At 49.5% G+C, this 22889-nt stretch overlaps 9 protein-coding genes across 9 annotated transcripts; 4 read left to right on the forward strand and 5 right to left on the reverse strand.

Moving 5' to 3' along the window:
* Nucleotides 1–1396: 1396 nt before the first annotated feature.
* Nucleotides 1397–2236, reverse strand: N7519_010096 (uncharacterized protein; the record flags this gene model as incomplete). The annotated part of the gene is made up of 2 exons (XM_057296869.1): nt 1397–1656; nt 1948–2236. 2 exons carry the CDS (start codon nt 2234–2236, stop codon nt 1397–1399), a joined length of 549 nt encoding a protein of 182 aa, XP_057144751.1.
* Nucleotides 2237–2850: 614 nt separating this feature from the next.
* N7519_010097 (uncharacterized protein) lies at nt 2851–4367 on the reverse strand (the record flags this gene model as incomplete). The annotated part of the gene is made up of 2 exons (XM_057296870.1): nt 2851–4043; nt 4100–4367. 2 exons carry the CDS (start codon nt 4365–4367, stop codon nt 2851–2853), a joined length of 1461 nt encoding a protein of 486 aa, XP_057144752.1.
* A 733-nt stretch (nt 4368–5100) lies between these two features.
* On the reverse strand, nt 5101–7443 carry N7519_010098 (putative chromatin remodeling complex subunit (Arp8); the record flags this gene model as incomplete). The annotated part of the gene is made up of 5 exons (XM_057296871.1): nt 5101–5564; nt 5614–6733; nt 6787–7186; nt 7258–7336; nt 7404–7443. 5 exons carry the CDS (start codon nt 7441–7443, stop codon nt 5101–5103), a joined length of 2103 nt encoding a protein of 700 aa, XP_057144753.1.
* Nucleotides 7444–7869: 426 nt separating this feature from the next.
* Nucleotides 7870–8862, forward strand: N7519_010099 (ADP-ribosylation factor family protein; the record flags this gene model as incomplete). Its single annotated transcript, XM_057296872.1, has 5 exons — nt 7870–7977; nt 8071–8109; nt 8189–8272; nt 8331–8654; nt 8717–8862. Coding segments are annotated over 5 exons (582 nt in total), but the record flags the coding sequence as incomplete, so codon positions are not given.
* Nucleotides 8863–9266: 404 nt separating this feature from the next.
* On the forward strand, nt 9267–10859 carry N7519_010100 (zinc-dependent alcohol dehydrogenase; the record flags this gene model as incomplete). The annotated part of the gene is made up of 9 exons (XM_057296873.1): nt 9267–9504; nt 9582–9633; nt 9704–9785; nt 9860–9881; nt 9947–10027; nt 10082–10159; nt 10241–10291; nt 10362–10616; nt 10675–10859. 9 exons carry the CDS (start codon nt 9267–9269, stop codon nt 10857–10859), a joined length of 1044 nt encoding a protein of 347 aa, XP_057144755.1.
* A 3535-nt stretch (nt 10860–14394) lies between these two features.
* Nucleotides 14395–15993, forward strand: N7519_010101 (dihydroorotate dehydrogenase 2; the record flags this gene model as incomplete). Its single annotated transcript, XM_057296874.1, has 4 exons — nt 14395–14868; nt 14896–15396; nt 15437–15655; nt 15676–15993. The coding sequence occupies 4 exons, from the start codon at nt 14395–14397 to the stop codon at nt 15991–15993; spliced, it is 1512 nt and encodes a 503-aa protein (XP_057144756.1).
* A 340-nt stretch (nt 15994–16333) lies between these two features.
* On the reverse strand, nt 16334–17832 carry N7519_010102 (uncharacterized protein; the record flags this gene model as incomplete). The annotated part of the gene is given in 4 exon segments (XM_057296875.1): nt 16334–16720; nt 17281–17506; nt 17517–17596; nt 17629–17832. The coding sequence occupies 4 exon segments, from the start codon at nt 17830–17832 to the stop codon at nt 16334–16336; spliced, it is 897 nt and encodes a 298-aa protein (XP_057144757.1).
* A 1511-nt stretch (nt 17833–19343) lies between these two features.
* On the reverse strand, nt 19344–20126 carry N7519_010103 (triose-phosphate isomerase; the record flags this gene model as incomplete). The annotated part of the gene is made up of 1 exon (XM_057296876.1): nt 19344–20126. The coding sequence occupies one exon, from the start codon at nt 20124–20126 to the stop codon at nt 19344–19346; it is 783 nt and encodes a 260-aa protein (XP_057144758.1).
* A 1757-nt stretch (nt 20127–21883) lies between these two features.
* N7519_010104 (RpiB/LacA/LacB family sugar-phosphate isomerase) lies at nt 21884–22363 on the forward strand (the record flags this gene model as incomplete). Its single annotated transcript, XM_057296877.1, has 1 exon — nt 21884–22363. One exon carries the CDS (start codon nt 21884–21886, stop codon nt 22361–22363), a length of 480 nt encoding a protein of 159 aa, XP_057144759.1.
* Between the last annotated feature and the right edge of the window lie 526 nt (nt 22364–22889).

A 22889-nucleotide genomic window follows, 5' to 3' on the forward strand; every position in this document is an offset into this window, starting at 1 on the left:
GTCTTGCATGAAATGGTCCTTTTGCGCTCTATTTATGTTACTCACACCCGGTCAGGGGATATAAATTCAGCAAATGATCACCAAGACTGAGATGCTTGGTTGAATAAATTGCATATGGATTAAGACCGAGGTCCAAGATGAGATTGAACTTCGTTATGAAGGTGTCGTTTGAGGCTCGTGGATTGATATTCCAAGAAGAATTGTTTAGTTTTGTCTTCTACATACTTGGCCTCGGATATTTCCCTCTCTTTCATATCTGTTCTCAAATACACCGCTATATCATCGAGCAAATCTCTAGGTGGATCTCGAGATTATGGCAGTCTCCAACAGCCAGTGTGCCATATCGTATTTTGTCAGCAGAATATTTCATAAAGCTAGTATATGTGTATTTTATTGAATATAAAAATTGATAGAATTGACACTGTATGAGTTTATATTATAGAAGTTGAGATATTAAAGGTTCTGTATGGAAAGTCCCCTTTCACAAATTATGCCCTTTTTGGCCCTTTTCTACTATCTACCTAACAAACTAAGAAGGAGAGAAAATATAACTAGATACATGTATCGAAGAAGTCTACCTAAAAATACCACCGAATAGTCCCCTGAAAAGACATAAAACACTATCAGAGAAGACTGCCTAAGAAGACTACCACTGGCGGTTGGAGACTGCCGTACTCGAGACACGAAGGGTGAAACCACTTCTAGTATACGGAGAAATACGTATACATTGATATCACGGACCAACTGACAATGAGATAATGCAAAGCTTCAAATGTTATGGTTCAAGACAATATCTCCCCCAATTTCCATTCCTGACAATTCCAAGCCGCATAATGTTCCCTTTTGGGTTTAGTCAACCTGTACCCATATGTCTCGAGCGGGTCGGTTCATGGCACGGAGGGTGCAGAAGTCTTCCTGGATCCCTCCTACGTAATGCTCTGTTACTCCGACATCTGTTGCTTGACGTGAATGCCTCCTCACTGTTGACAGCCAGCTTGGCTACAGATAAGTGGGCGACATCTCTCGCCGCCCTGCGACGTAAAAAATCATGGGTATATAGGGGCTCCAAGATCCCCGCGCTATTCCCCATTCTCCTAAGTAAGCTACCAAGCATATGACCACCAGCGGGCTTGTCGACATGTGACCGATGTCTTTCCGCAAGACACACTAACGGCCGTTGCGGGTATTGGAACACCACCAGCCGGTTATGCCGTGTCAGCTTGTCAAGTAGCGCCTCAATAGTCATCCTCCCTAGTTGCCCTGTCCTGATTGCAACGATGAGAAGGAGCTTGACCACACAAAGCAGGCTCAACTCCTGTAGGCGCAGCCCACTGATCAACTTCAGTTGGTAATTGGACGGCAACCCTACAGCTTTGAAATCAGCAAATGCTATAGGTCACTGCTGGGCCTCCAGGACTGCTCCAACAACCTGCGCACCTCCTCTGGTAGCCCAAACCAAACTGGAGGCACTCAGTTCCACGCGACTCCAGGCCACGACTGTGGCTAATGGGACAAAAGGCTCGGGGTCTGGGTCTGAATCGCCTGGGTACCATCTCGGCCTTTCGATCATGTTGTTCCCCATGAGTACCCTGTGTTCGCCGAGCAGGGCTTGCCCGATGGCGGCGATGCGTTTGTTCACGGCGTCGATGATCTCGTCTGGTCGTAGTGCGGGTTTTTAAAATATCCGAACTAGCTCTCGATTTCCGCGGTAGAGAGCTTGGTTGATGGGAATTTCGCACCAGTCCGATCTTCTGTGAACTCCTAGCTCGGATTTTTGGAAGACAAATATGAACTTGCCTTTTGCGGGTTAAGGCCCGGTTGGGCGAGGAGAAACTTCACAATCTCTGTGTGTCTGTAGAGAGTACCGCGCGGTAAACCCGACGTTTCTTGGGCCTGGCGTTCCATCTATGATTTTTGGATCATAGCTGATCAGAAACTTCACCATACTGAGTTGACCACCGATTGCAGCAATACTCAACGGCGCGGGGTGATCCATGCTGAACATAATATCAGCTCCCATGTCAAGCATCGCAGAAGCCAGGTCTTCGTTCCCCCTTTCACATGCCCATCTCAAATTGGAGTCAACCTCAGGCCGCTTCGTTAGTCTGTAAAGTCTCTTTTGGAGAATAACAAACATGGCGGAATTGGGTCTCATCAAGGCAGAGACATCGGCTTTCGTGGGAAGATGTTCCTCGATCATGAGGATTAGTTCAGTTGGAAGGTCAAGCAACTCCATTTTGGAGATCAAGAAAAGGCGTTGACTGTTTGAAGATGGGTTGCGAGGCGGACCGTTGTGGTTGTTGTGAGCGTGTGCTAAGGAGAAGAGACAAATGAGGCGAATCGAAGCACAGGACAAAGTGAATGTAAGAAGATGGAAAATAGGCCTAAAGGGAAGTCATGAAAGGGAGCAATCTTGGAAAGAACAAACCTCAGTGTTGTCCGTTAGTGACGATAGTCTACTTATAAGGAATATCATGAACCTGAAACCCGAAGGCGTCGAGGCAAATATATACAGTACATAATGTTGGAGGTTACATGCTACCACAACCAGGAAGATCAAGAAGAAACAGCATTCAAACTAGCAAGAGGCTCTCTATAGAGGCATAACAAACAAGCGCTCAGTTTGCCACCCAAGATCAGGCATGGAGAATGGGATGATCTCAACATACAAAGCTACACAAATGCAGACTAAATCATGTAACTACGTTCATTGATGGTAACCATTGGCTATACTTAACGCCATTTTCCATTGCTCAAACGCCAGACCCATGGGAATCTACCTAGGCAGATATTTCGAGATTGTAATGTTCAAATAAAGATCCATAATACATAATAGACAGCCACGAATATCTATTCGTCATCGCTCATGCGAGTATCCTCATCGGCTGGCTTTTCTGTCTCCTCATTCTCCAACGGTTGCTCCTCTTCCTGAGGAACGGGCTCCGGTGGCATATTGCTTGCAAACTTCGGATCGATGCGCAGACGGGTCAAAGCACGCTTGTAGATTTCAGCCTCGTTGGGGTCACGCATGACTATCTGCATCTGATCAATCCGCTCCTCAATCTCTTCCTGTTGGGTGGAAGTTGGAGCAAGACCGGCCTGGGCGATAGTGCGGGCACGCTCCGGCTTGAGGCGGGCCTTGCCTGAGATTGGATAGTAATAGGCGGCTAACTGTCTGGTGTCGCCATCCTTGGGTTCGAAGAGAGTCAGGGCGATGTCCTTTTGCTCAGTGTTGAAGACCTGAGCACTGGTGGCGTAAGTGCGAATGCGATCATAACGGTGGAACTTGTTGCCCTCGGCGCTCTCGTTGGTGTAGAGGTCTTCGCTGTCTCGGTTTGGGTTGGACAGGTTCATGCTTGCGTCAATGTTCTTAACAGATTGGGGCTTCTCTGGAAGGAAGAGCTGGTAGTCATAAGGGACTGGGCCCGGGTGGGCATAGAGAGCAGGGTTCGTGTTGTGAAGATGCACTTTAGATTCGTGCTCCACGCAAACGCGCTGCTCGGGCGCGACTGGGGTCAGGATACCAACATCCATACGCTTGTCCCGCTTGCCTGCGACAGCTGCCAAAGGCGCCTTATCAAATTTGAACTGAAGGTAACCACCAGGGTCTGGGAATCCTTCCAGGTCAGGCATCACAGGGAAGAAACCGACTGGCTTCAGCTTCGGGTTCTCAGGGTGAACGGGATTAGCCCAGGCATTCAGTTCTGCCTTTGTTGGCGGCAGACCACGGATGTGGCTATCAGTGTCTTCTCCAGAGTGCTTGCTCTGAGGGTAGGCGATATCGAATCCTTTTTGGATGAATTTCTTAACATGTTTCGGATCATCCACGGGAGGCTTCCCTTTCTTCGCAGTGCGTGCTTGTGGTTTAACGGGTGCAGGACGAGATCCATCTCCGGCACTGCGGTCGACACCGATATGTTGTGTACGGCGGAGGAAACTGACGTTGGTATTTCTGGGAGCAGGATTCCGGAGTTGCTCAATAGTCATGAGAAGGGGAAGGTCAGCGGGGTCCATGGGCTGAGGATTCTCGGGTGCCATAATAGCTGGTGAAAATGTTAGTTGCAGCAATGCAATTATAGGGGACTCTGCGGTGACATACCACTCTCGTCGCCCAAATGTAACCCAGGAATACCGACAAGGTCAATTGGCATTCCACCTTCGGCATCGACTTCAATGTTGGGCTCCTCACGGCGCGCCAGGCTTGAGGCAAAACCGGGGGTGAGGAAGCGACTCAAGCCCTCGTGCGGGATATCAAGGAACTTGGGGGGCATATCCGGGGGAGGGAGATCATTGCGATAGCGGAGGGACGCAATGTACTCCTGGTGAAAGCCACCTGATGACTGACCCTCCTTAGATTTGGAAGACATATTGTCGGCTTATTTGCTCGCACTATTGACTGGGCGATTAACTGCGCATTAGCGACTTGGCGTACGTCTGGACTGAGTGGGACGGAAGCTCACTGTAATGGACTGCAATGGACTGAGATGAGTTGGGATGTTGGGATGTTGTCGCCTCAATTTTGGCAGACAAAAATGGTAGCGCAAGACTACAGTAGCCAGTTAGTATGAGAGCTTGATTCAGAATGAAGACGAGGGAATTGGTCGCAAACCTACAGTGAGGAAAGTCTAGGGGCTTGTAGAGAGTCAAGGGCAGCGGCGTGGAGGAAAATTGGCAACAATATCAGAATCCAGTGGCTCAGCTCACCAGTAGAAGAGGTTTATCCAAACTGCCCACAAATGAAGCTGGAGGAATCGGCAAAAGCTGCCATTCAGAGCAACTCCGAAGCTGAGCCTGAAGGCCATTATTTTGCCTAAATTCACCGCCTGTTTGCTGTGGAGATACATTGGTGATCACGTGGAAAGACGGGAAGTATGAATATTGAAAGAGACATGCATGCATTATTCCAACCTCAGGACAACATTGAACAGTTCACATCTAGATTCTTCCCTTTTAGCTCATTTAGTTGATGCTTGTAGAATCCAGAGTACTCGATTGTATTATAAAAAAATATCGAAATTCCTTTTGAAAGTGACCAAAAAAAAACATGCAAGTCCTACGCCGAATTCTCATAATACCGTAAATGATTCTCTCAAAGTACACTTAGTAGGCCCACATGCACTTGTACGCCATCAGCCGGGGACCAAGTCGATCATACTCCAGCCTTCCGATCCAACTGTCGTTTGTACCGGTCAGTTTGCCGAAAATACTAGCTCCCTTCCACACAACAACCTGGGGATCGAGGTCTCTGGGCGGTGTCCCGATCATGATCTCCTTTGAGAAGCCAGGGCGGAGAGCCTGCAGCCGCTCTTCCAAGAAGAGATGGAACCCGCTAGTCAAGCTGCCTCCACCGACGACCATGATACCGCCGATGAAATCCCGCATCTTCTTCTCGTCTGAGCGAGACGCGTGCGCAATGGAGGTCAGGATAGCGTTGTCCAGACCAAACACAGGCATGATATCGTCACGATCTTCGACCGCAGGAGGACGGGGAGCCTGGGCTGCAGCGGCCGTGGCAGCGGGTGTGCTTGTCCCTCCTGCTTGAGGCGTCCCTGTATTCTCCGGTCCTGGAGAACCAGCGACGGAAGATCGAGGTGTGCCCTCCATGTCTTGGACTTTGCTTAAAGCGTTGGGGTGTTGGGGGGCGGCTTGGTGTGGCCTGAACATCGGGCGCCGCCGAGTGAGACTCGCCATTTGTCTTGCCATGGGAGGGGAGGGCAGGGGCCATGGCAGTCAAGATCTCTGATTGGGCTGCAGAAGTAGGATCATTAGGTGACCCATCGTAGATGTCAACAGAACGATCGATCAAGGTCCGTCTCCCGGTAATCTTGTCAGAGTTGTCGAAAATGTCAGGCTCAAAAACTCCCATTGGCGCTAAGTGAACTTCGTCAAAAGCCTTGAAAGTATACTTTCGTGTATCTTGGCCTGCCACACGGAGGTGGAAGTCAAAGACTTGTGGAGAAACGCTGGCTTCGTTCATGGTGCAGATGTTCTTCTTGAGCTCTTCGGCCAGAAGGAAGTCATGTCTACGCCGTAGGTTGATGTCGGCATAGGGGAAATGATCGTGCAGCATCATCTTGACGAACGTTTCAGTCACGTCTTGACCACCATACTTCAGGTTCACTCGGGAGTTCTCAATACACATGCCTTCTTCCACACAGCAGATTGAAGTCTTCTGTGCTCCAATATCGACGACGCATGCCGAGGTGAAGCCGGCACCAAAGGTGGCTGCCAGACTCTCTTGGATGAAACACACCCGAGCGAAAGCAAATTCTCGCATCAACATATCCAAGACTTGGGTGACATAGGATTTGTCGTAAAGATCTGGGATGACGAACACACACGAATACTGGGTCCAGTCCTTCTTGCTCGTCAAGCGCAGTTGATTCTTGATCGCATCTTCCACGATCAATGAAATATCCAGGAAGAGCGACCTCTTGCTTGTGTAGTCTTTCTCATTGCACCAACCATTCCGGATTGGCCAATACAGCTTGTATCGAGGTTTTGAAGAATCCGGTACCCGTAGGGCCGGCTGCCCAACAATATACTCTGGTGGGGGACTAGAGAGCTCGGTCCATTCGGCACGCATAGGATCATTGTGTTCCGAGATAATTTCTGGCACTGTCCTGCGGTTATAGTTGACGACCATCTCCTTGGAGTTTGGAAGCATTCTTCGCTTGTTCTGTCGCATATGAACCTTCAAATCCGCAGACATCCGATTGAAATGAGACGACCACTACAAAAAAGTATTAGTACAAAGTCATCTCAATAGGATTGCAGTCAACATACTTCAGGTCCGAAGGCTTTTTCGGGCTCCATTTCAGAGCCATCATCGTGTTTAAACCTCTTGGGCTTAGGTTCATCATGATCTTCTGACTCGCTGGTGGCTGCTTTCCTCGCAATCACCATTGGCAAGGTCTTCGGCAGTGCGTCACTGGCAAGTCCAATCCGGAGGTTCTGACTGCCCATGTGAATGACAATGACTTTAGAGCCAGCCATCTCAGCTGGGGTCTCCTCCGCATCCTCCATCTGCGCGTCGCCATCTGCTTCAGCCTCGCCTTCTGCGGTCTCGGTCTTTGCCATAGCGAGGGCACGATCGTGGTCCTTCGCTTTCTTGGTCATCTTTGTCCTTGCTTCCTCGTTTTGGAGTCGGAATGCGAGGTTTTGGTCATCTCGTTTCAGGTAGTCACTACATAGCGCAAATCAGCATTGATGTTCCCACTGAAGCCATGCAATATATATCCGCCTGGATATGCGTACGTGTAGTAGTTCTTCTGGTTAATTGCTGGAATCTGCGGCCAGCTGGATAACTCCATGTTATTGTCGGTCCGCTCCAGGCCTATATCAAGTATTAGCTGCTCTGTTGTTGATGGCTGTATTCCACAAGCTAGGTGAGATTGTCTTACCCTCATCCCGGAGGGCCTTGCCCGACTTCTTTCCAACCATGATGGTATCGGGTTGTGGTCGGCTGTCTTCAATAGAGACTAATCGCGGCAAATCTAGGGAGTGCGCCGGAGGTGATTGCAGTTCCCTGATTGCGCTTGAGATGTGACAGATAGTCTCGTAGGATGCGATAAAAGTAAACAAGCCCAGAATATGACAGAGGGAAAGAGACAATGGGGGTTTTCTAAATGAGGAGCTCAAACCCGAAGACGATGATCCCCCGATTGACCGCCCACACCGCACAGGCCGATCGGCCAAAGAACATCCAAAGTGGTTGCCACCAGTGCCTTCTTCTCTTTCACCTCTTATCTCATCTACTTGTACCATAACCCCTAGCGAGTTTGTCTTATTCCACTCAATTCATACCATTTACGCGCCCCTCAACCTATCATCCTCGGCTCCATACTTGTCCGGACAACCTGTGAACAGTGGACAACGCGCCCAGTTAATCATACACACGATGGGGGGGGTTCACTATCGCGTATCTGGTCCCTGCTCTGGTCCAAGAAGGAGATCCGCATCCTGATTCTAGGACTTGTATGTTGTGCCTTACCGCGTCCCACGCGGGGAAACCAGGGTCCCACTAGTGTGACAAGGACTGAAACTAATTAACATTCTTTCGGGATATAGGATAACGCTGGAAAGACCACTTTGCTGTACAGACTCAAGGTAAGATATCATGGCCTTGAAACTTTGATTTTCTGGCGCGTTTGGGTGGGATTCGCGAGCTGACACCTTGCGCCCACAGATCGGTGAGGTCGTCACTACGATACCTACAATTGGTTTCAACGTCGAATCGGTCACATATAAGAACCTCAATCTCAATGTCTGGGTACGTTTTACCCAAGTCTAAGCCAATTCTGGCCATACCTAATATCCCTGGGTTGTAGGATCTTGGTGGCCAAACTTCTATCCGCCCATACTGGCGATGCTACTACGCGAACACCGCCGCAGTGGTCTTTGTCATCGACTCCACGGATATTGAGCGATTAGGGACTGCAGCAGATGAATTAGCAGCCATGCTGAATGAGGAGGAACTTCAGGACGCGGCATTGCTGGTGTTTGCCAACAAGCAAGATCAACCCGGTGCCAAGGGCGCAGGCGAGATCTCAGAGGCTTTGAAGCTAGGAGAGTTGCGTGACCGAAACTGGAGTATTGTCGCTTGCTCTGCCATTGATGGCAAGGGTATTAATGAGGGAATGGATTGGCTGGTGGTTCGTTTCTCTCCCCAATGCAATCTGCTGGGTCCTCAAACTAACTATGCCTCTACTTGCAGCAAACAATCCAGTCCGAGAATGCATGATTTTCTGGCGTTTCTATGTCGGGTTTAGAATTTCATCTTTGATACCTTGGTCTTCGACTTTCTCGCACGACTCGGAGGCCTTCTGCTGCATTCGGAGTGCTGTACCACTTCTTCCCTTCGACTTGACCTCACAGAGTCCTTGTCTTATATTCCTTCATGATTCCGATGTCAGACCTGCGGCTTACACATAACTGTTTAATTGAATTATTGACCCTGAATTGTAAAAGAGAAGTGTCAGATTTATTCTATCCGAGTCCGTAACTATTATTGATATCTCTCCGGTCTCACCTGCCTAACCTGCCCAAACGCGAGATCCTTCCAGATGTCCCAGTTGATCTTGGCATCTCCAGGGCTGCTGTTTCTGCTTATCTTTGCATCCTCCAGATGTCGCCTGTGCACACCCCCGCATCTGCGATACGACTAATGCCGATCAGATCAAGGTCTCAACTACTAATTTAAGAGTGTCCTCATAAAGGTTCATTTACTTCCTCCAGTGATCTCGAATATCCATAGAACCAGGAACATGTCCGTCCCCCCAATCCCTCTGATTCAAATCGCTGCTGTTATCGCATCCGGTACTTCTGATACCGTAAAGGTGGGGATCAAGAGCAATCGTCCGGTGCCAACTCCAGGAAAAGGCGAAATCCTCGTCAAGCTCGAGTTTTCTGGCGTATGTCACTCGGATCTTCACAGCATCCGTGGCGACACGCCCATGTTGACTGATGTCGCTGGTCATGAAGGCGTTGGGAAAGTAGTCAAGGGTAAGAGCTATCGCTGTATCACGTTGAATGCAGCTCAGGACACAGAAAGTATACTAAACTGACATTGTCGTTATCAGTCGGACCCGAGGTTGACGAGAAGCAATGGATGGGAACGCGGGTTGGCATCAGGTCTGTCTCCTTCGTCGCAGTGGTCGTCCGGTTGAAGATATATTGACGCTGAATGCATTTCCACTATTAGATGGCTCTACAGCTCTTGTCGCCAGTGTGAAATCTGTGAAATCAACCATACCGTATGCCCTTATCAGAAGAATGCTGGCGCAGTAAGTTGTTCATCACCTCGAATTATGTGTCTTCCGCCATTTCTTCCGTTACTGATTACATTGATGGTTTCCAGAATGTACCTGGGACCTTCCAACGTAAGTGTTTTATTTATCAGTGCGATCGTCCAGCCCAGTCGAGCACTTCTAATGTCATCTCCCAGAGTATATTGTCAGTCCAGCACTCCATGTGACAAGGATTCCGGAGCAGCTTTCACCAGATAGTGCTGCGCCGCTTCTATGCGGTATGTGTTTCCGATTGATATTTCGCCAGTACAGATGCTAATCCGTTTCTCCAGCTGGAATTGCGATGTACTCTTCTATCATGAAGACCAAGACTCGCCCGGGAGACTACCTTGCCATCCTTGGTGCTGGAGGTGGCCTTGGTCATATGTATATTCCCCTACCCAGGTTTTGGTGACTAGACGCTCTTCTTCTAACGAATATATCTCTTACAGGGGAATCCAAATTGCAGTTAAAAAGGGCCTCAGGGTCATTGCGATTGACAGGTATATGATACTTCAAGTTGAACATTTTCTGTCACCTTTATAACCGACTAACCGAATTATGCTTCTAAAGCGGAGATAAGAAAAAGCAGCTGTGCCTTTCGCTTGGGGCTACTGAATTCCTGGCACTACCGAGAACTCAACATTGTCCAGGCAGTCAAAGCCAAGACAACCTTCGGTGTACATGCTGTGATCTGCACCGCCAACGGCGAGCGAGCATACGAACAAAGTATGCAGATGTTGCGTCCATTTGGCACACTAGTCTGCGTCGGTATTCCCAACAAGCCATTCAGGCTGCCAGCTACGCCATTCGATATGATTGTCAAAGGTGGGTTCTCTGATACTTATGCATTCAAAGCATGAACCAGTCTGACCAACTACTACAGGTCTCACTATTGTCGGAAACTCCGCGGGAACGGCGGATGAGATGGATGAAATGTTGGCTATGGCCGTGGCTGGCGATGTGAAGGCGCATGTTGAAGTCTTTGGGTTGGACGATATCAATGATGTGTTGGACCGCCTGGAGCGCTCGGAGATTGATGGCAGAGTGGTCTTGAGGATTCCGCAATAGGTGCGATAGTTGGCACTTCTGGGTACCTAAGGTTCAAAGAAGACTTTCCTTGATAGGTTCTAGCCTTAAATTGCATGGTTGCCAGCTTTGGCCTTGGATTTTCTAGGCGGGTATATATTTCTTTGCCTTCTTTCTTTTTTGACATATTCCAGCAAGGTTCTTCCGGAGCAGCTCTTGTATTCTGCACTTAACCCCGGCAACTAGTATATATTTGCAGACAATGCATTACCAACTATTTTGATTTCAGTACAAACTTGGTTGTGTTAACGAATGCCTATCCGAATTCCGAAAAAGAAAAGATTGTTATCCCAAGGCTGCAATTCTTTTTGCCCAAGTGAACAAAAGAATCTAGCTAATTTTAGCTTTGGAAGAGACTCTAATAGATGGCAAAAAAGAAAGAAACCTGGTTCCAGAGGGGGTCGAACCCTCGACTTTGACGTTATTAGCATCACACTCTAACCAACTGAGTTATGGAACCCGTTTTATTGTGTTTGTTGAGTGAAAATTTGAATCATAAGGGAAGAAAAGCGTGGGTGGTCCACATGGGGCCGTGGGAACACTCCACTATCGGCAAGTTAGGGCTGGATACTACGGCCTGGCAACTCTAGCTGCGTAGAATGTAAGCCAATGCAGCCATCGGTATACGTCGTATATAATTAGTTAATTCCCCCAATTACCTGAAAGACGTTCATGTGGTAGTATATTCATCCCATATGTACGCTGGTAGCTAGCTGTTTTAGGACTAGCGGAGCCCTGCGCTCAATGACGACTGCCCCAGGTGGTCCACCCAAGTTTACCCTATGATTCCCATTTTCGCTCGACAAACCACAATATAACGGGTTCCATAACTCAGTTGGTTAGAGTGTGATGCTAATAACGTCAAAGTCGAGGGTTCGACCCCCTCTGGAACCATCATCGGACTGTCCAAGTTACCTGGTCATTCGAGGAGGCTGTTCTCCGCCACACCGTGACAGATGGGATTCTGTACCTTCCAGTCTTCCGTCATCATGCTTGAGTGCACTATTTTTGAGAGCGGAGTGAGGAGATCATGCACCTCAAGAAATACATATGTTAGGAGTTATTTAAGTCTCACCACTTTGAATCACCCCAACAACCAACCCATTGTTATTTTTTTCCCTTCCTACACCTCCCCTATACCTCGCACAGGTATGGAAAATAGCCTTCCCTTGTAGAGCAAAAGGTGAGCTTTCTACCTCAGAGCGCTCAGCTATTATCTATACCTACGAGGCTAGTGTTCGTAGATAAAGCTAGTAGCTGATTTTAGGTGCTCTCGTAAGGCTATATTATTTAATATATTTTTAACCCTTTAAATAGCACCACACTATTAAATCCTTACCTCGTAGCGGCCGTCCTCGGGAGTTTAGGTCGAACTCGCAATTACATTATCTCTAGACGCGCCGGCATCCCTTTTATATATATAAATAGCTGCCCTGTAGTAACACTTAGTAGATGTATCTACTAGTAAGTTTTAAAGGACGTCCGCCTTTTTAAATACCGAAACGGAAAACCCTAATTAGAGCAGTCAGTGTCTGATGAGCTATTAGCACCGGTAGAAGGAGTCGATAGCCGGTCAATTACTCGTTGACGCTCCTTAGCTTCCCCGCGCTCCCGAGCCGCAATAAAATCAAACTCTTGTCGCTGCACTTGCCCAAGCTCTCATTTCTTTTCCCAGATGGCCCTCACAAGGCGGTTGCTACGTTGTACACGATATCCCTGCAACCGCGTCAGCATGTGACACCTCAACTCATCCGGCGCTAAGCCCCTTCTCTACGATATAAACAACTCGTACCCTAAGGATGTCGCCTGAATCAGACCTCATGGAGAAGAAAATCACACCAACTAGGAGTTTCGTGAATACTCCCCCCACACCCCCGCCTTCAGAAGAGAAAAAGTTGTCGACCAGTGCTCAAAGCGTGCTAAACTGTTTCAAACTCCACCGTGAAGGTCGAAGGCCACAATCTTAGCGGCAACACCGGCTCACTCCGGACTAATATACAGAGGTTTTACGTGTACTATATAGTAACGAATCTCTTCGAGGTTACGTAGAAGATAAAATAAGGTAAGTACCATCAATCTTTAGGTATATCGAAGGCATGTTTGTTGAGTTATCTTACAGGCTTGACTACGACCCCAGACGGTCCCGTCTCACTATCCGAATGCCGAGTCCGCTATATGATTTGTTTTATACCGAGGTAGTCTCTAAAATTTTAAATCAATTAACAGAGTTACAAAAGAGTGATAAAGCCTTCGGTGACTTTACTAGAAAGATTAAACATTTATCGACATCTAGAATCCGGCTACCGAATAATACAAAAAATAGAGAGTAGATTTATTCCGAACGGTACCTAGATACATTATTTATACACGAACATACCAAATATCTCGGTATTATTATAGAACTGTGCTATTCATAAAAAGTTCGAGCTGCTACAGACTTAGCAGATGATTATATCCTCGACACTAATACGAGCGTGAACGCTATGATTGCCCTAAATATTGAATATAGAGGGTCTAAAAAGGCGACTATATCCGTTTAGCGACCGCACAAAATAACCGTAGATAGGGTGAAGGAACTCGAAGTAAAGGCTGTGGTCGAGATGATAGTACGTTCCTTTTCAGCCGCAGTCCTAAGAAACTAGCACTAACCAACGATTTGTAGCCTTTTCGAACGGAGTCTGGACTTCCAGTCGATGAACCTAAACAACCGTCGCTCCAGCTTTCACTTAGGGACTTTGCCCCTAAGAGCATCGCACAGAAATACCCCGATCTCGATCAAGATATCCTTATCTCATCGAGGGAGCTCTGTTACTTTCTTTCGTCTGCCGAAGCAGAACATCAGAAACAGCTGCTAGACCAAGGCGTCGATAAGCCATTGTCACCGGGCACTCGAAATCGTCGCCGAGTTCCCCTGAACAGCTTAGCTCAGAAGAAGAATTCCCGAAAAACGCAATGAAACGCAGGCGCCTTACGCGAGATTCTCCCGGACTCTTTGCCCGCGGATCTGAAAGCTAAGCTGTGGTGTGAATATAAAATCACATGCCAAGTCACCGTGTGGTAGGGTTATATCGTGATGAAGAGAAGATAACCAGTCAATATGTTTCATTCATTCTGCATATAAAGCCTAGACATTGTTCGAGAAGAAATGAAGTAAATGAGTGCCCAGGTGAACATCCGATGGTATTGTCAGGGTACCGCCTACAAGATATAAATTCTGCAGGACATATGGCCACCGCCCGGATTGTGCAGCAAAGAACCCGAATCCGCCCTCGAGAACTGCAAGGGACGTGCGAGAACCTCGGATCGTGCTCAATTGCAATTGTAAGTATTTGTTTAGGTGCATATCGATCCCTTATGTACCGTCCCAATTGGCTAGTTTCCAATGCGAGTCGATTGGAGCTTGACGAGCTCCACGGCCCCAGTCACAATACACTATCAATCGCAAGTACTAACCGCCGTATAGGTTCGATCGGGCGTTGCTCCGCCGGCGAGATAATTAGCTCCACACACAATAAAAATGGCTTGTAACTCTGCGACAATGGCCTGGAGAGCCAGCGTTCGGGCTCGTGCCCTTCCTAGCTGCCGTTTGACTCAACGACCGTCGACATTGCTCCGGACCCAGCGCTACCCCGGTGCTTCGCGTTATGCTTCGGACTCGGCTGCACCTGCACCCGCCGAGGCAGCCAAGGAGACAGTGAAGGATGCTACAAAGGAGACCGCCAAGGAGATCCCCCGCAAAGCGGGCCGTGGCTCTAAGAAAGCCTTGTACAGTGCCTCATTGGCCTTGACTCTGCTAGTGGGCTACATCTATGGAACCGACACCAGAGCCAGTATCCACAGATACGGCATTGTGCCCTTGATCCGCCTTCTGTGGCCCGACGCGGAGGATGCGCACCACATCGGCGTGGATAACCTGAAGATGCTCTACCAGTATGGTCTTCACCCGCGCGAGCGAGGCGAGCCTGATCGTGACGGTGCCCTGGCAACGGAGGTAATGACATTCAAAATCCGTCGATAGCCAACCACTGACGAGATCCGACAGGTCTTTGGATACACCCTCTCCAACCCCATCGGTATCTCCGCCGGTCTGGACAAGCACGCCGACATCCCCGATGCACTGTTCGACCTCGGCCCCGCCATCGTGGAGGTAGGCGGCACCACGCCTCTGCCACAGGAAGGCAACCCGAAGCCACGAGTCTTCCGACTGCCCTCTCAACACGCCATGATCAACCGCTACGGTCTCAACTCCAAGGGCGCCGACCACATGGCCAAGGTGCTGAAGCAGCGCGTAGCTGACTTCGCCTACGCCGCCGGATTCGGCGTGCACGAGGAATCCGAGCAGCGCGTCTTGGACGGCGAAGCCAATGTCCCGCCCGGAAGTCTGGTCCCGGGCAAGCTTCTCGCCGTGCAAGTTGCCAAGAACAAGCTCACACCCGACGGAGACATCGAAGCCATCAAGCGCGACTACGTCTACTGCGTTGACCGAGTAGCGCGGTACGCCGATATCCTCGTCGTGAACGTCTCTAGCCCCAACACCCCCGGCCTGCGCGACCTCCAAGCCGCCGCTCTCCCTCACAGCAATCCTGACGGCGGTCGTCGCCTCGGCCAAGAACGTCGAGCGCAAGACCAAGCCCTACGTCATGGTCAAGGTAAGCCCGGATGAGGACTCCAACGAGCAGATCTCCGGCATCTGCGAGGCTGTCTGGAACTCCGGCGTCGACGGCGTCATCGTCGGCAACACTACCAACCGTCGACCCGACCCCGTGCCTAAGGGCTTTGTCCTCCCGAAGAGGAACAGAAGACCCTGAAAGAAACCGGCGGTTACTCCGGCCCCCAGCTGTTCGACCGCTCCGTTGCGCTCGTCGCCCGTTACCGCGCCCTGCTTGACCAGGGACCCCCTTCTGCGGCCGACTCGGATAAGTCTGTCGAGAAGGTGTCTGAGCTTCCGCGTAAGGTTATCTTCGCTTCTGGCGGCATCACTACCGGTAAGGAGGCGCGTGAGGCTCTCAAGGCCGGTGCTTCGGTTGCTATGATGTATACTGGTGTTGTCTACGGTGGTGTCGGCACTGTCACGCGTGTCAAGCAGGAGCTGCGCGAGGAGCTGCAGAAGAAATAAGCGGTGCAAACTATGAATTTTCCTTTTATTATTCTCATTCGGTCTTTGATAGATCCTGTAAATAACGTGGATATGAACAAGCAAAGTAATATTCTGCATTCCTTGCTCCCCCTATTCGTGAAAGGCTTGTACGTCGTCGTGGTCAACCCATTTTCTGCTGGTTGTCGTGCAAGTCCCATCCTGATGAGAAAGATCGACTACCCTGGTACTCCATCGGCGACCGAATGTGTTTAAAGGGACTACTTTTATGAGTCTAGCAAATTCTTCCCATGAAAACCGATATTCGATCACTCCTGGGCGCAGAGTGTCTTCACTTTGCATGCCGAAGGTGAAGTCATGGTCACTCTTCCAGGGGACTTTCTGCTCTCTCCCAGCTTTGAGCCTGTGGGCTGCTTGTATTGGTACACATAAGATCGAAGTCAGGTACCCCAGCGTACGGCAACCCTACAGCTTTGAAATCAGCAAATGCTATAGGTCGCTGCTGGGCCTCCAGGACTGCTCCAACAACCTGCCCCACCGATTGTTGGAAGCGGCCCTGGAGGCCTTTTCCGTCACCGACGAAGACTCTCTCCTCGTGAACATCGCTAGACGCAAGCCGGCAATCCGCGTTCTTCCTTGACGATGGTTGATTCACGTAGAAATCGTGGACATCAAGGAGGAAATTCTGCCACCCCTGTAACGGCCCAAATGACATGGTCCCAGTTAAAGCAGAGAAGCTTGTGTGATCCTCGCCGGCGAGCAGGGAATGGAGAGAAGTGGACAGAGAATGTCCTTCGCCGTTACGTTGACCATTGTGCAGACCAGAGGTAATGCGAGGAGATGACAGGAGATGAGAGGTGAAAGGAAGGCAAAAGAGAAAGAAGAAAAGGGAGCCTCACAAGTCTGGAGATTGTCGATATATTGCTGTGTCGAGTCCTCTAGTTCGATCCCTCCCTGCTGGGAGTGATATCGCCACAAAGCACTCCTCTCACTTGCTGCGGATTCACGCCAAAGAATGGACGTGGCCTATCGGCAAACACGGTGATTTTCGAGGGTTTGAAGGACTAATCGGAACAGACCTAGGACGACAAGTCATTGGTTACTCTTCCCTTATATCTGATTCGACGGAGTGCTCTGTTCAGCATCGTATTGCAGCAACGGCGCCTCCATGACTATTTGGTCGACAAAGGTGGAAAGAGGGGTTTCCTTATCCTCAACTGAAGCATGGTAGGCGATCTGGATGTAACTATATAGTATAAGCGATGAGTTGAATCTTTAATGTGAAGCGAGATGCAAAATGGACTTTACCATTCCTTGTGGGTCGGTAGGCTTGTCCTGAATCCCGCCGGCCTCAAAGGAGGCGACAACCTTGGAAGGCTTTGGACGGTTGTTCGCAGCATAGCGGGAAAAGTGGTGGACGACATAGCCGTCTGGAAGATTGCTCATAATAGAAGATGAAGAAGAGGCTGCCTTGGTGTCTTCTTTAATGTCTTTGGTATCTTCATGGGTAATTGTGCCATTTACCACAGCCAATCTAGGCTGACACCCCGCGAGCCATCAAAGAAATGGACATTTCGCGGATCCGACCCATGCTTCCTTGGGGACAGGGTGTTGGAGAATATTTCTGAAAATATTGAGAGCCGTATTGTCATTCACGTGGCAGACAAATCCAGTGGACTCGTGGCCCAGCTCGACACTCGACACCTCGGTCAGGGAGTCGACGGGCAAGGGCGCGGCAATCACCCGTGCATCCTCAACCCAAGCACTAGCCAAAGTCACTCGAGTGCCGGCAGGGTTTTGGAGCAGTCTTCGATCTGATAGGCTGCGGTATACTGCCACCTCAAAGCATCTAATCGACATCGGGACTTTGCTTCGGTAAAGACAGAAAGCTCGGTCAACTCGTCATATTTATGCAGCCAGAGATCTAATCATGATTAGAACACTCCCATAACGCTGCACACAGGCAATACTGTGGCGTGGGCTGCGTGCTCTCTTGTACTCAGTGCTGGTTTGTGATTCGGCACCTCCGACCAGATCTCAACTTCCACTGCCCAAGCTGGCTTGTAGCTTCCGAGATTGTCTACCACAAGCAGGTATTATCCCCGAGCTGTCCGGAGGGCCCTGGTACTGCGAGCTCGAGGATCGGCAAGACCTCTCTGTGCCTGCGGTATCAACATGGGGGATAGCGATGTTCAAAGCACTATGAGCGGTGATGAAATGAAAGAAGCGTATTATCGTCAATTGTAACTGAAATAGATTTAAGCACTTTGCCAGAGTATTTGTGGAACCATCCTGCACACCATGTTCGTCTCCAACCTCAACGTTTCCATAGGTATAGGGGTTCCATGTACGAAGTCCTATGACCTTGTTGCGCCAGGTATGGTTCTGGTGAGTGGCCTGGACAGCACTCAAAAAGCCCGTGGCTGAAGGTCATCAGCAGGCTCTAGCTCGTGCAGGGCGCCTGAATGTGTACGGTGTGGGCCGATGTTGGCATAGGGGATTCAACCAACTGCTTCGGGTTGATGCGTGCTTGGTATCTCCTTTAGAACTCCTTTAGAACTCCTTTAGATCTTCTTTAGATCTACTTTGGATCTTCCCTGGATCTTCCTGGATCTTCTCTGTATCTTAGTGTTGTAGCGGGTTGTTGGACCTTAGGTAGAATCCAACCTTCCAGGGTTGGAAGGTCAACGGTTTACGGCCTCTTTAAAACCAGGCATAACTCAAGCACCAACTCTCAGAGGCATTTAACGCTCTGCACCTTCGCAGGGATTATATGCATGAGCAACGACCGAGTGAGGCAGTACCGAAATAAATAAATAAACATGGAATTGAGAAATGTCGGTAAGAACAATGCGACATGCCTACATACATGTAGGAATATCCACAATAGCTCGGATTACTCGATCAGTGCAGAATGGAGCTCCAGAATCCACAACCCACATAGAACAAGTGGACCGACATAGCTTCACGGCCTATTGAAAAGCTAAAAAAGCTTTAAAAGTCATCTGAGAGGGAAATCTCTGATCGGCCTCGTGACGGGCTCAGAAAACCGGGGAAGTTCAGTGGAGCTGCCGGATTCCCCCAGATAGGCTTCCCGAGACCCCAGCCGGTTGAGATGCCCACTTTTTCTGATGTGAACTTTTGTCTAGATGCATCTGTTTTTTTTTGCTGAAGCTGTGTTATGTATTATTCGGTATAACAATGACGAGGAACCGTATAGTGCGAAACACAATACCGTATGTATAATTGTAGACACATCAAGGTGTCAAGGTGTCAAGTCGTCAAAGCAACCTTGGAATGGATACTAGTACGGGCGCGTAAGCATATAGCATCCAATGCCATCAGCAAACACAACCAAATACAGCATCACTTCAGAGCCAACGTCTCCTCCACCTCACGAACAACCTCCCTGACACCTCGAATTTCATGCGCGAACCTGCCCAAAAACATCCCATCAACAGCTTGACCAAGCCCACCCTCCCCCAAAGACCAGGCCCCGCACTGCCCCCATACAAGACCCGCGCCGTACCCGCCCGATCACCAATAACAGCACGGATACCCTGCACAACAGCAGCGACGTGATCAACACCCGCCGGCTTCGGCTGGCCAATAGCCCAGACAGGCTCGTAGGCGAAGATAACGGGCGCGTCGTCAGGAATAGCAGCCAACACTGCGCGCACCAGCACCGCGCACTCAGTCACAGCCTGGCCGACTGCTTGCGAGGCGATGGGGCCGGGGCTTGTGACTTCGCCGACGCAGACGAGCGGAACCATGTGCTGGGCGCAGGTTGCGGCTGCTTTTCGGGCGGTTTGGTCGTCTGTTTCGTTGAAGATGGCGCGGCGCTCGGCGTGGCCTGGTTCGACGATTGTGCAGCCCAGGGCGCGGATTGAGGCTGGGGATACTTCGCCTGTGTAGGCGCCTTGGGATTCCCAGAAGCAGTCTTGTGCGCCGAGGAGGAAGGGGGGTTGGGATGGTGAGGTATCTGGGAGGTTGGTCTCGTACTCTTTTAGGATTTGGGAGCAGGGCCAGATGGTTAGGAAGTCGGGGATTAGAGCTAGGAGGAGTTTGTCTCGGTTTGCTGGGTTGACGATTTCGTTGGATGGGTTGAGGAGGTCGCGGAGGTAGGTGAGTGTGCGGTCTGGGGTGAAGTACATCTTTAGAGAGATGAGGGAGGAGCTTCTCGGGGAGGATTGGGTAAGAGGCCGCCATGGTGGTGATGATGATGGTGACGGGTGTTGGGGAAGTTGTGTGATTGTCTGGGTGTTAGGGGGGATCTAGCTTTCCCGTCTTGGAGATCTTTGGGGTTCTCGGATAAGTTGCTTTGGAAAGTTGAAGCGAGAATTCCAATTATTTCCAAGTATTTCCAAGTGATTTTGACTTGGGAAAGGTAACTAAATTCCATGTCAATGCGCTGCATTAGCGGGACTTTTACGTTAGACGTTCCGATTGCCCCGTCAAGTTTAGTGCGAAATGCATATGAGGGGCATCAGGTTAGTGTCTGTACTATGTAGTACTATGTACTATGCACAGAGTACGCGACGTCACATCAGGCCAGACAGGGGTATACAAAGTAAAAAAGACCATCCGGAGTACTCAATGCCGGGGTCCAATGAATCTGAGGCCAAGGGAAGTCAATATAGTATCAATTACTCTGTACCGCAGATATAATAGAAAGAAAGAAACTATTCCGAGTGGCGCTTTGAACTTTTGCCTACACTTTGTACATTTTAAAGTATCTTCTACATCTCATCTGTCTATAATATGATTAGAACAATGGACATATAGTGCAGATCCAAACGAAAATCCGGAGTACATCATACAATAGTACCATAGCACAGTAGTTCAATCCGGCGAACCGGGCTAACTTGACCAACAACATTGGAGATGGTGGAGTGGGAAAGTGGATGCGATGAGACAATGCACGTCAATTATTATGGGGTTCCCAAGGCTAGCGTCTGTGGGGGAATAAGTAGATAAGTATATTGTATGTAGTACTTCGACCTTTGGGAAATCAAGTTATAATCGAGTGAGGCAATTCAAGTTGACATCCCTGCATTCTCTCAGGAATTAATTCAATGCCACCTGGGTATTGGAACTGGCTGAATATAACCTTGCAGGAAGTCAATTTCAATAATTCCCCTCTTCCCGTCTGACGTCCGGGGTCATAGCCGACTGGGGTCATAGCCGTAAATTTCCTAATATACGAGGTGCCCAGGCCTTAGCCACAAAACCAATCCTGGGTCGGGGAAAAAGAAGATGAAACCAAGAATCCCGACCCTTGGCTTGGAGGCACCAGGATTAAAGAGGGAGGTTAGACGGTCATGACAGTGAAAAAACAGCCACAGCCGCCTTGTCCGTCTTGACTAAGGTTTGTTCACCACTGACATCGATGGCTTGAGTGTGGCAGATTGTTGGCTTGAATGTGGCACAATGTGAAGCTTTGGATAGTCCAAAGCGCCAGCGAGGTTTAATAAAACATCCCGTGTAATACGCGGTAAAATGCCTGTATGACCCAAGACAGAACTCCTAAAGTATCCGACCTCGGTTGAACCCTCCTTCTGGAACTGACCAGTCATAGTCCATCGTTGGGGTGCTATGATGCTGGGGCGGGCCACCCGGGACGCTGGAAATACGCGTAACAATATCTAGAGGGCCATTCAAGTCGCTCGGTGGAGATGGATGATGATACCATCAAATGCAAGGATTGGCTGGACCTGAGTGATTTCCAAGTTGGTTGTACGGTAAGGAGGGGAAGAGTCGAGAGGTAAAAAAGATATAAAGACCCCCTTGGTGTACTCCCAAATCAGGATTTCTCTTCTATATCAAATCTCTCTCTCTCTTTCTCTCTCTCTACCATTCGATCCAATTCATACTCTTGTACATCCTTCGTCCTCCTGTCAATACCTTCATCATGTCCACTCCTTTCCGCATTGTCATGGCCTGTGACGAGGCCGGTGTCCCATATAAGGATGCCATCAAGGCCACCCTCGAGAAGAACCCTCTCGTCGCCGAGATCATTGATGTCGGTGTCAACTCAACCTCCGATAAGACCGCCTACCCTCACCCTGCCGTCGAAGGTGCCAAGCTCATCATGGATGGCAAGGCTGACCGTGGCCTCTTCATCTGCGGCACTGGTCTGGGTGTTGCCATCGCTGCCAACAAGGTGCCCGGCATCCGGGCTGTCACTGCCCACGATCCCTTCTCCGTTGAACGTTCCATCCTGAGCAACGACGCTCAAGTCCTGTGCATGGGTCAGCGTGTCATCGGTGTCGAATTGGCCAAGAAGCTCGCTACCGACTGGCTCAACTACCGCTTCGACCCCAAGTCTGCCTCTGCTGCCAAGGTCCAGGCTATCACCGACTATGAGGTCCAGTTCCGCACTGCTGCTTAGATTGTCTTTCTTTGTCTGGTCTCACCATGACACCCGAAACACTTGGGATGTCTAGAGAATCGCCCTGGTATTGTCGCCCAACACTGCCAACCTTCCGAGTGAGCATGACTGGTCATGTTTCATCGACTCGTCTGCATGATTGTTATGCCTTTCTTAGTTCTCACAGCGCATGATACCACGAATCAAATGTTACTTCCGTTTCCAAATTGGATTAGAAGGTCACATAGATATGTATATAGTGAATGAAATAACCATGGTCAAACTTCAGAGGAATCCATAGAAGAGTTGCGATATCTTCCGGACCTGCGCACCTGCGCAGCCAATTGAGCTGACTCAGACCTTCTGCGGGGATCTATGAGTTTCCATATGCAGTTGTTTCATGCGATTTAGATGGACTCACAAAGATATCCACAGGTACTCACACGATAATTGCAGATCAAAAGCCCTTTAAATTCCCTCAGATTTCATGAACTAGAATAATATCCACTCCTATCACTCCTGACTTTATATGGTGGACCGCCCCACA

The sequence above is a fragment of the Penicillium mononematosum genome (genome assembly GCF_028829835.1).
Source record: "Penicillium mononematosum strain IBT 11891 chromosome Unknown utg000005l:1.0-9366267.0:1.0-9372171.0, whole genome shotgun sequence".
In the NCBI taxonomy this organism is placed as follows: Eukaryota; Fungi; Ascomycota; class Eurotiomycetes; order Eurotiales; family Aspergillaceae; genus Penicillium; species Penicillium mononematosum.